The 12,726-nt window shown below is 37.4% G+C and overlaps 1 protein-coding gene across 3 annotated transcripts; it reads right to left on the bottom strand.

Moving 5' to 3' along the window:
• Nucleotides 1–250: 250 nt before the first annotated feature.
• On the bottom strand, nt 251–11,382 carry LOC131988593 (protein LBH-like). 3 transcript variants are annotated; one of them, XM_059353738.1, is made up of 4 exons: nt 11,256–11,382; nt 5,343–5,421; nt 3,761–3,935; nt 251–1,367 (listed from the first exon to the last, which is right to left on the bottom strand). In XM_059353738.1, the coding sequence occupies exons 2-4, from the start codon at nt 5,418–5,420 to the stop codon at nt 1,309–1,311; spliced, it is 312 nt and encodes a 103-aa protein (XP_059209721.1). In that variant the 5' UTR covers nt 5,421; nt 11,256–11,382; the 3' UTR covers nt 251–1,308. The 3 variants fall into 3 exon arrangements, with proteins under 3 accessions (XP_059209721.1, XP_059209722.1, XP_059209723.1); XM_059353739.1 differs by lacking the exon at nt 11,256–11,382 and adding an exon at nt 6,898–7,079; XM_059353740.1 differs by lacking the exon at nt 11,256–11,382 and adding an exon at nt 5,540–5,679.
• Between the last annotated feature and the right edge of the window lie 1,344 nt (nt 11,383–12,726).

Here is a 12,726-nt window from a genome sequence, read left to right as displayed (position 1 = left end):
TGTGTAAATTATGATCCCATTTAGATAAAAATAAAATAAATAAAGCAGGTTATGCTTAAGGGTGAGGCTACCTTGTGATTGACAGTGCACTGCAAGTTTTCGTCTCAGAACTTTGACTTTTAAAGAAAAGTGTGTATTTTTTAACTAGAGTCCACAAACCAATGGGTGATGTCATGGTGACTACAGCCACTATTAATACACAGTTTATGCACAAACCACAGGGACAATAAATTAAAGAACGTTTTAAGAATTTTCAAAAGGTTTATTACTTGTGCAATAATTTAGGCTTCCAGTATTTTAAAAAATATCATGTCTGTGACAAGTGACACACTATATACTGGCTATTTTTTAATTTCTGTAACAAAATGGACTGCCTTTAAATTCCAGTGAACATATTGCTCCAATAAGTAAAACAGAACACGATTACATTCCTTTTAACATCTATTGTATGAAGACAACATATCATAATATATTATATAAATAATGTGTCGCAATAACATCGAATAAAGCATCGAAGGCTTTCTTAATCAAATACTGCTCTTTAAAACATCGTAGCTATTATTACAAAGTGAATTGTGAAACCAAGCGTCACCAAAACTACAGCAGTCAGCACTTAACGTACAGTGATGTAATTTACATCTAGAATTAATGTAAAAACTGTGCACAAAATACAGTAGCTACCATCAGTAGTAGTAGTAATATGGCACACATGAGCTAAATACTTCAGACAGCATTTAGAAACATCTGTCCAGATGAGATGGCATCTGGACGGCGAGGGCTTGGAGCCAGGGCAAAAACTTAAAAGAGAAATTTATAATATAAAATCACAAACTGGAAATCTGACAACAGTCATATTATACGAGGAAACCCTCAAACCGGAGATAAAGTATTTAAATTCTGACATTAAAAACACGTCTGCTGCCAAAAGCTAAAGTATATTTTGTTAATTCCCAGGCAGCTTCTCCCGAAAAAGAAAACAGCCAAAAGGGACAAAAAAACATGTTCAAGAGGGCACCTTGATCCCTTCAATCATCTTTAAAAGCTTACATGTGTCAGAACAACCTGCTTCATCAGAAGAAGCCAAAAACAACAACAAACCTTCTGTAAAATTACTTTAGAAGGTGGCAACACGACTCTGGCTCCAAGCCCATAAGCTGGGGTTTGGGAATCTGTTTTTCTACCCTTCTCTAAACTGTCTCCGTGATCTTTCTGTCAATGCAACACGCTCTTCTATTGGACTCTTTTATTTATTCATCCAAGTCTGGACACACTCACAGTAACAGTGGAATACGCAGGAGGAGAATTTGTTCAGTTGGAATCTTGAATCTCTGCCTCTTCGTCCACGCCGACATCAGGCTGCTCCTCATCTGGGGAAAAAAACAGCCGGATCATTCCCCTATCTTTCAATCTGTCAATCCCAGCTGACATTATGCAGAGGCTGGGTTCACCCTACAGGCAATCTAAGGTCACTAATTAAACCTAAACTGCAAGTCTTTGGGCTGTGGGAGGAGTGCCATTATTAAAAATGAAATGATCATGGTTTAATTTTCTTGTACACAAAAGGCTTCATATTTCAACAAATCTTTGAATTTTTAATAGTCTAATCTTGTTTCAAAAACAGCTATTTACAAGTATTGACTTCGGCAAAACATTCACAAAAGGTGTTTCTTATATGTGAGGAGCATGTGGGAGTCCATCAGTGCTGCTGCATGCTTATGCCAAGGACACGGTGTGCATTTTGGATAGTTTTGACATGTAAAACATCATAAGAAAAGGAAATGATCTCATGTTGCAAGAGGCGCAAGAGGCCCCTGATGCTTAATTAGATCAAACTAAATGGGAAAATAACTCAATTAAAATTATTAGGTTGATCATCTACTTTAAAAAAAAAAAGCACAAACTCAACTGGATTAATATTTTCTAACAGCTTTGTTGGCTAGAAACTCCAAATTTCTACATTGAATGTGGTGAATGCTGCCGTTCAGCTGCGTTTCACAGTATCAAGTGGTGCTCAGAGGGAGCATGAATGCTGATAAAGTCAAAAGAAAGAGCCGACCAGAGGCAGACAGATGCAGATTGACACTGAACGGCTTGAACTGAAATGAAAATGTGTTCCCTCTAATGATTCACTCTCCAAGTGGAGCTGTGTGACTGCAGCAGTGTCCTGTTTATGAGACAAATGACGAGACTGACACAATATAATACAATTCATTTTTCAACTCAGTGATGCGACTCATCGGATTGCTGTGCCTCAGTTTATCACCATACTTTTGTCCTTCGTTCAGGTGAGGATGACTGCAAAGTGCCTCATTAGCATAAAGAACTACAGGAAGTCATCACAGGAAATAACCTTTTATAGGCTTAAAGAGATGGATGTTAATTTGTGATGGTGATGAGGCTCCTCGTGTTTGGAGAGACACTCGAAGGACAGCTGTTTGTATGAACTCTTCATAAGGAAAGCCGGAGGTTTAAAGAAACTAAATACATTTACTCAAGTTCTATGCTTGAGGTACTTGAGTATTTGCTACTCTTTTGTTCTTTTTTGACAGCTGTAGGTTTTAAATTAAAGAATATATAGCTTATTAAATTAAATACGTTTTACTCCAAACGTTTTTCGCTTGTGATCTCTTTAAAAATCTGGTTTGGGCTCCTTGTCATGTTTCAGATGTCTGTGAGTTGCAGTTCCACCTCTAAACTTCACATCACGTTTTTCATTTAAATCGCTGGTTCCCAACTTGGGATTTGCAACCTCTTAAAGCTTTATGAGCTGCTCACCAGGCCTTCTTGATTTTAAAGGGTGCGAGACAACTTGTTTTGGGGTTTTTTAAACATGCATTTGGCCGATACACTATCTCAGCATTGCATTCATTCACGTGAAAAAAAACGTGATTAAATTGTAGTTTTATTTAAAGTTTGTATTATTATTTTTAGATGTAAACTTAAAAAAACAGGGGCTATATTCACAGAGCCTTCCCTCTCTGCAAAACAGCCTCGTCCTGCATTAGAAAAGTATGCAGTTAACACAACCAAGGAGCTAATAGAACAATAGCCAAGCGTCAGGAAGAAAAAAACACTGAATTTGTCAAAAAGAGAAGCCTTGTAAGTATGTATGACTGTTAAAACGCCCAGAAAATGAATTAAACAATGAATTGTATTAAAAAGTTCATAAAAATAACAGGAAAATAAAATGTTAATAATTAACCATTTAACTGTTAACTGACAATTAGAATTTTGACCGAGTAGTACCATCAGTTAAACTGTCAAAACATTTTTATAAAATGTTCTAAAAAGCCATTAAAGACAAGTTAATATTTTATTTCAAGGTCTGAAAATGCAGCTCCAGGATTCTCCGGTGCTATTTAATCTTGTTAGTTAATGATCAGTTAATGAGGGTCATCCCTATCCTCTTCCTGTATCCTACTAATCCAATATTTGAGAAAAGCAAAAAAATACCAATGTGTGTATCAGAACTTTGCTTGTCCTTATTTCCTCTACCATTAATCATCTCATGCCCCCTCAGATTTATCTGATGACACTTTAAAGGGGCCTTAACCCCTAGGTTGGGAACCACTGGATTAAACTTTCTAACTGTATATAAAATGCATTGCATTGACAATGTAACTGACCTTACTTTTATTGCAGAAAGAGCACTTTTACTTTTCATACTTACAGTAAATTTTGCTCAAATGATCTGAGTACTTTTGCTGCGGTATATACTTATAATTGGCCTGATTGAATCTAAATTAACGCTCCTCCTCACCTGCAGTTTGTTCTTCTGCACCGGGCCTTGCCTTTTGGGCGTCCGGAGAGCTCGGCTCATCCGGCGGCCAGCGGAGCTCGCCACTCTCCACCTCTGCTGTTTCTGTCGGCTCGACCACGATGGAGGGAAGCCTCTTGGACAGCTTTGGATACCTTTCATGGGTATCTGGGAAGATCTGATCAAAGCTTATGTAAGGTTTAACAAAGGGGTTATCATATTTGAGGAATTACTCACAGCACACATGGAAAAACAATAATGCGGTAAAAATTGGATTAGGAAAACTGTATATCAGATGAAAGATTAGCAGCTGGACTTCGCTGACTTGTTACTTTGATCTCTAGCTTGAATGAATGTGCACATGCAAGTGATGCTTTCTTTTTCATTTTATAACTAAATCATATCAGAAATTATCTTGACACATCATTAGTCAAGCCAGGATGTATAAATAGCTAAAAGCAACTTTTCATTCAAGTCAAGAGTGAAACTTCACTGCTCACTGCAGGTAAGGAAGGACTACAAATATGTCTACCCAAAATTTCCTCCATCAAGCTCTGAATCAGCACATAGCAGCCCTCATAAGGTTAAACCTACCTTGTCATAGTGTCCAACACACTGAAATATGAAAGAAGAATGTGTTTTGTGAATTTTACAGTAATCTATACCTGCTATTAGGGATTATTTAAGTTTAGATAACAAACTACACGTTAAATTTCTTCTGTTATTCCAAAGGAAATAATTTCCAATTAAAAGATTTTACTGGCAGGTTTATATTTCTTACGTTTTGTTGTTTATTTTAAACTCAACAGAATTCCTATATTTCAAAGCTAATAAAAAATAACTTTTGATAACATATATAATAATAAAATCCTTCATCTGGTTAAAATATATTGTTAAAAAACCACCAAGATTTTAAAAGTGTAGCTTAAAACTGGATAAAAAGTCAATTTATGACAACTTGTGGCAACAACTACAAGGCTAGAGTATGCACAAAGGGATATGTTGCCGTTTGCTTGTGATTTTCACAGTAGAATTAAAATTTCAGGAAAAAATTCTGTTTCATATCATGGAACCATAACCGCTAATTTTCATAGCATGGTATATCCTAAAACTGATATATCTTTGCAACCCAACAGGCGACCAAATGAAACAGACAGATATCTCTAAGTTTGAAAACTGGAACAGATAGAACTGTTTTTAAACATTTTAATGCAGAAAACGTGGATATTATACTCTTAAATAGCACAGGCAGCATTCAGGAGAACGTATCAAGCCAAACATCTCACTGCCGCCATAAAATACAGCATGAGTGATCAGACTTTACACTTAATGATGATACATAAAATAAATGTTTATAAAATAAATGGTACTGTAGTGGATGATAAATCACTCGGCTGGAAAAGACACATACAATTTACTCACAGCAGAGTCCAACTAATGACCTGCCTTACGTCAACACATTTTACTCATCACTCCTGTGACTCACCACCGTGTGCTTCATTCTCCAGTGAAACAAGACTAGTATGAAATCATCTAAAAACACACACACACACACACACACACACACACACACCTGGAAGGATACAGCGCCCTGATCTGCTCCTGCTCCTCCACCGCTGAAGTCCTCCGTACTGGGCTCCAGAGAGTTCATCACCTCAGTCATCCTGGAGGGAAACACATGCTGATGATGATGATGATTGCCAATCAATTAACCATCTATCATCCGTTTCCATTGGCTTCTTTTTGTTGAGAATATCTTATTCAATATCATAAACAAACTACCTGTAAAACTACATCTACTTCTTTCCTATTTTCTTCCTCAAGAAACTTTGCAAAGTCGATGTTTTTGAATATCTGAACAAGAAACCGGCATTGTACATTACATGTTTACTAGCTTGCTGTCTTTACTTCACTTTGTTGGCATACTGATAAGATAAGAGTTAAAACTTAATTTGTCCTAAAGGGAAATTGCTGACTTTTCCACTAAAATAACTGAAAATATGTCTTACTTAGACTACTGTAGCTTCATATAATCGTCAGCTGAACTTGAGAATGTTTTTTTTATATAATGCATCTTGTTATTATCATTTAAGAATTATATATTTGTTCTCTTTCCATCGTACTGCAACTGCTGCTCAGCAATTTGCACTTATCTAAACTGCAGATATTGTATCTCATTTCTTATACGGTAGTCACTCTACAAAGATATCATGAAAACAGCCACCAATAATTCTTCCAATGTCCATACGGACATGTGAGTATTATAATTAGATAGACTTCAGTTATATAAACTACTGGGAAATAATGGCGTTCATTGTCTGATTCCTTGCTCTTTTATTCCTGTTTTTGGTCTCTACCAACTCCTGAGTATACAACATATAAATATCTGTCACTTTAGCTGTTAATGCTGCAGTCATAGTGTATACAAGAAGTGGACATCACCCATTAGTTTGTGGACTACTCATTTAAAGCTCTTTTGTGTCATGGATACACATCGCTACAACTCTATCCTGGCCAGTGTGATAGAAACTTGTCAATCTCAAGGTATCCTGCCCCAAAGCTTAGCCTGCTTTATTGTCTATTTTACTCTAAATGGGACCATAATTTGCAAAATGAACATCATGCTGTATTGAAAAACACTTAAAACTACTAAATAAGTAGGGTAATTTTCTCATAGACTTCTATACAATCCGACTTATTTTGCAAACAGTGGAGTCGCCCCCTACTGGCTGTTAGAAAGAATGCAAGTTTAAGGCACTTCAAATTGGCTTCACTATTTTTCACTTTAAGCCCGCCGGCTACGTCCACATCTTTTTTATAATCTTTTACTGTTTCCCAAAGTCGAAGATGCTTCCTTGAATGGATAGATCCTTCTGAGTCCAGTCCTACAGAGGCAAGGCCCTTCCAGTCATTGGAATAACACACAGATGGAACAGGCTTGCAATGTGCAGGTGTGCATCATTGCGTAATTGTACATGTCCTTCGTTCAATTCAGCGCTACCAGTAAACCAGTACACGACATGAATGTGTTTTTCAACATGTTCAAACGGAGGAAGAAAAACTTCTATACATTTTATTTTTTACTTATATATATTTTTAAATAAATTGCATAGACATAGACGTAAATAGCAAAGACAGACCTGAGGATCCCTCCTTGACTTTGGGAAAACGCTTCTGGCTCCACAGTGTTCGCCAAGTAGTCTTTAACTCTGTGTGTCTGCTGTTTGTTGCAGAGCAGGTGGACAGTGGATTTTTACAGCTCTTTATTTGAAATGACACTTTGAGAGCAGAGAGAGTGAACCAGAACAGGAAATTTGTGGCCGGATGGATAAACAGAGAACTGAAACTGACTATAAAGCTCTGTTTAAGCTCAGAGGAGCTGCATAATTCTCTTAAAATTATAGATTATAGCTGCTTTAACTGATTTTATGACCAGAGTCCCAGCAGAGGATACACCATACCTTCACTTTATCCATTATTTTCTTTTATCAGGACATCTGGTTGTCCATTATTACATACTTGCAACCGATATGAATAAAAACCTATGATTACTGTTTCTTTAAAACCAGCCAGCAGCTCCAGTCTTCTGCCCACTAGACTTTTACATTTGACAAGTTATCAGAAACACCACTTTCCATACAATCAGACCGGCAGTTGCTGTTGCCATAGGGACGAGCGATTGAGATTGTATGCCTCTGATTGTCTGAGTAGTGCACTTTGCCTGAGCGCACAAGCAAGGCCGAGAGCTGATTTGGGGGGTATTCATGTGTGCCGTTACGCAGCAATTACAGCCGCCAGGACGTGTTGTTGTTGTGAGACTTTCTCTGTAAAACCTGGAATCGCTTCTGTCCCTCCGTCATGAGACAATACAGCCTTTATTCCTCATCAGAGGCTCGTTTTGTTCCCTGTGGAGGGATCTGTGCGGTCACTTCGGCCCACTCTCATGAAGGTAGCAACTGTAGAAGAAGAGGCCTGTGGAGCCACACACATGATCCCAGCCTGATCTATGAGAAGTGCTTTCACTGAAGCGTGACAGACACAAAAATTTAAATGTTGCTGCCAGGCGCGACGTTTTTTTCTTTCTTTTTTTCCCCCCTCTCTCACTCTCCAACTGAATAATAATAATGTCTTATTTGAGCCATTAGGTCTGAACAAGGTTATCCATGTGTTAATGTCTGCCTGTTTACTCTGCGGGACCCCGCTTTCACTTCTGCCTCAACAGACGCATGAAATGTTTTACATTTTCAGCTGGTTTCAGCTGGTGGTTCAAATTATGGCTCATCTTGCATTTTAAAGCCTGTAATATATGCAGTGAGCACAGGATAGAATTCTTCATGATAAACTTTTGCTTATTAGGGGTGTAACAGTCTGTGAACGATCCAACTGCATCATTGCATCGATGCATGTCCCGTCCTGTTTTGTTTTCACAAAAGAGATTTTTGGTTTTGAGAAGTAAACTGAGCACACAGGTAGAATCTGTCCATGATTACAATTGAAAGATCATCACAGGCTCTTTAGGTTAACCGAACCGAATCTGAGTTGTACCGTGGCAGATCAGCAAATATCATATTGTTGTCCAATGAATCGATCTAATATCGTATCGTGATGAAACTTGTGATTCACACCACCATTGTTTATGCTAAGACATGTTTTAATCTGTATTTTCATGGTGTTCAGGTAAATGCCACCATAGAAGAGGTGTTGATATGATTAGGCTTTTGAATCTTAAGGTAATGATTTCATTTAATTTTCAATTTAAATTAGTTTTTTCGGCACTCAAGGTTGTGCCATTGTTAAACTATTAAGTCTTGATTCATAAAGATCAACAGATCATTGGTTTTATGCCCTGACAGCTCTCGTATACAGTTTTAAATTCTTCTTAAAATAAGGCTACATGTTATCCAGTGTCTTATAACTGTCATATTTTTCTGGAATGTACCACACTAAGGCCACATGATAAAATTTTCAATCTCACTGATCCCGTTTTGGATTTTGATAATTGAAGATCTAGCTCATTTGAAGCTGTGAATCCATAATTTGCAACATGACAACTGAAATGGATGAACTTCGCACATTAACCGACATTGCCCCATAGTGCCTCTAGTGGTGAAAAGCCACACAGGGAACCTTGAAATATCCAAAGAGTCTCGCAGGAATTAGTCTTAAAACCTGGAAACGGGTTTGCATTTTCACGCTTCCGATTCCCTCGTCTCACAGTTGATGTTTTTTTTTTGTTAGACACTTGAAATAAGATCGGTTGTCAACACCAGCATAAGCCTAAATTATGCTCACTTTAATGTTTGAATGAAGTTATATCCGTTTCAAATAATGTAACCGTTACTGCCCACATACTTCCTTGCATCCTTTATGTTGGCAGGGATGAAAAGCAACACATCCACTAGAGGGCAGCACAGTTCAGGGTCAAACGTTTCTGACAACAACAAACAGTGGAGGAGGTTGTAATAAAAGTGGACATGTCGGGGTAAAAGTGGAGGCGGCATTGTAAACGGCGGTGGTCTGTGAGGCACAAAAGTCCTGGGTTTGTTGGACCCCTCCACCATCACGCTGGCCCTCCCCGACTTGAATACGTTCCCTTACTTCCCCTTTTGTTTTCACACTCTGTAACGTCTTTCATAATTACTGTGGCCACTAGAGGGCGCCACCAACAACACATATTCATATAGCAGCCCATTGAATGATAACAACCTACTGCACCTGGTAGAAGGTAGATTATGCCCCTACTCTCCCATAATTTAGCCAAATCAATAGTCTGGTAACGACCGAATCAGCTGATCCTTGGGTCGGGTAGGAGGAAACGCATATCGAAGGGGAAACAGTCTTCAACTCAACACCTGTTCTGATGCTGCTGAGGCCAGAGTTATATTAATGAATCAGCACAGATTCCAGGAGAAAAAAATCTTAAATTTTTAAGGAAATTTTGCTCAACTGAAATTCACATGAACCGTGAACTTCAAAATTCCAATTTATGAACAATGAACATGAATTAGTTCATTTTAATCTGTGTGAACTAAACTGTTTTGCGAGCTATTGTGAAGTTTAAATATACACAATAATGGATCATCATTATATCCTAAAAACAAAAACTGCAAAAGCAATTTAATAATTCCATGAGAAATAAAAAAATCTAAAACAACTAGAGCAGAAACAATTAGTCATATCTCATTAATATATCAGAGTATTAATCAGAAATAGTCATTTTTTCAAGCAAAAATGACTAAATACTAGCTGTCTTATTGATAATAATTCAGATTATCTTCAGGCCTTTCATTGTTGTTTGAATAAAACAATAAAAATGAAGTCGTCCTGTTGAGTTTTAGGTTATTTTAACAAGTATTTTTACTGTTTTTTTTATTTCACAGACTATTAAATAACCAGCAGATTACTTAATAATGAAAACAATGGTTATTTGCAGCCAAAAAAATCAACTGCACGAGCCAAAAACCCACAGAAGCACCCTGATGTACTGCAGCAACACAGACTTGAGTTTGGAGCCAGATACTTCCACCTAAAAAAAAAAAAAAAAGAACTGATCTCCTCAGGAAACAGAAAATAATTCTTCTTGCAGCCTCATTTCCATTTTTACTGTTTGCTTTTCAGATGAGAGATGTGCATCTGGTGTGACCTCACGGATTAAAATTCCTCCTCTTCTTCTGTCCATCATGAGATTCATCACGGTGGAGACGGTCCAGTTAAAGGAGCAGCAGTTGCCCAAAAATGTGCATCCTCCTGGACCATTTAATCATTTTTAATATCGCATTTTCATATTTGCAGATATTGACAGAATGACCGCTCTACTCTCCCTCTTGCCCCAGCTGCACTTTTTTTCTTTTTTTTTACATTTCTGCTGCTAAATCAGAGCCAGCAGCAGCAACACCACCTCCTCAAATGCAGCTTCCTCACACAAATCCAGCAAGTTTTTACAGCCCTAGGACATAAAATAAAAAATTCAAGCCATGTCCAAATATAGTGATTCTCTTCTTTACTCACCATACAGCCTTTCAGAAGGCTGTAAAGCTCTGTTTTTATTGAATATCTCCTCTTTTTGTTGCCCTTATTCACATTCCCTGCTCTATTTTTTTACACAAACTTATGCATTTAATATCTAAGACAACAAAATGTTTTATTAATTAATGTTCACACCGTGCAGGTTTGGGGCGCAGATTTACCTACATGTCACACACAACAGGTAGCCAGTTTAATGCAGGTACAGATACTATTAATAGATTTTAAATAGCATTGTATGAAACACAGCTTCTGGTACACCTACACTTACAGGCTGATCAGCTGCCCACAATCCCACACACTGAGCATTACCACAAAAACCCACAAGGTGAAGCAGCTTTTATTAATTTTCTAAACATCTGAGGTGCAGTTTAAATGATTAAACTCTTCACTCATTCATGTCATGAAAATGCCTAAAAGCAGATTTTAGTTGAGAGTTTGTTAATGAATGTTTATTAGAATAAAAGCTCCGTACCTGTCTGCGGGCTGATCCAGTGTCTCAGAGCAGGAAGGTCTCCGTCCTCCGCTGCTTCATCACACTGATGATGCTGATGAGGATGAGGATGATGGTGATGATGATGCGGGCTGTTGTGGGCGACAGGCGGCGGGGCGAGCGAGGCTCCCGGTGAAGTTGCCGCTCGTATGGAAGTGTTCAGAGGCTGCGCAGTAGAGCGGGCACCGGTGCTGCGTTCAGGGACTGTGGGAAATAGGACTGTAAGCATTGATGTTAGTATTCAGATCCCTTACTTACGTAAAAGTACTAAAACCACACCATGAAATTACTCCTCTACAAGTAAAAGCCATGCATACAAAACTTAATTAAGTAAAAGTACAAAAGTAGCAGCATCAAAATGTAGTTAAAGTATCAAAAGTAAAAGTACTTGTTATACACAATGGCCCCACTCACATTGTTGTATGTTTTCCAAATATATTGGATTATTATTATTGATTCATTTATGCAAGCAACGTTTACTTTTTCTCAAGGCAGGGCTCTTTTTAACTACTTAATATACTGTTATGAGGTTTAATGAAAATCAATTTAAATGTATCATATTTTTCATGTAAAAATCTTGACCTGAAAAGTAAGTAAAGCTGTCAGCTTAACTGTAGTGGAGTAAAAAGTACAATATTTGCCTCAAAATGTAGTGGACTAGAAGTCCCCCTCACTTTCCATCTTCAAGAAATCCCTCAAAATTCCGCCTACAACCACTTTTTTTTCACTGAGAAGGACAGGACTATAATATTAAATGCAATACAAGTAGTAAGAGTGTTACAATCCCCCCTTGGTGGCTGCAATTGTTACTGAGATAACAAGTCATATTAACCCATTAAAAACACTGACAATGTAGGAACATGTCTTGCTGCAGAGACACAATATTCACACTTTCTGTCAATAACTAGTAATATTTGAACACAAAATTCAAGTTATTTCACACACAATGTTTATTTGTGACCTGAACAAACTACCTTTATTATAATACACTTTTTTTCAAAGAAAAACAATCTAACACAAACTCTTAAAATTTTACTGAAATAAAAAATTGCAAATGTATGAGCATCAAACATGGTTATGTTATGGAAATATATTTATTGGATTATGATTAGTGGTGGAAGGTATCTACATTTACTGAAATGCTTTACTTGAGTACAGTTGTGAGGTACTTGTACTTTCTACTACTTCTACTCTACTAATTTAGGGATAAACATGTACTTTTTACTCCACTCCATTTGTTGCACAACTTTAGTTAGTTTAGTTAAAGTTGTAATACTACAGGGTAGAAAAAACTCTGCATTCAAAAAGTTACAAAAGCATTGGTATCAAAAATATATTTAGAGTAAGCACTCATGATGCCAAATCGCCCCATTCAGAATAATTTATAATATAGGCATGGATGGATGGATGGATGGATGGATGGATGGATGGATGGATGGATGGATGGATGGAT

This window comes from Centropristis striata, chromosome 16, assembly GCF_030273125.1.
Source record: "Centropristis striata isolate RG_2023a ecotype Rhode Island chromosome 16, C.striata_1.0, whole genome shotgun sequence".
NCBI classification, from domain to species: domain Eukaryota; kingdom Metazoa; phylum Chordata; class Actinopteri; order Perciformes; family Serranidae; genus Centropristis; species Centropristis striata.
The sequence above is the reverse complement of the archived record's forward strand: the minus strand, read 5'-3'. Positions and strand labels throughout refer to the sequence as shown.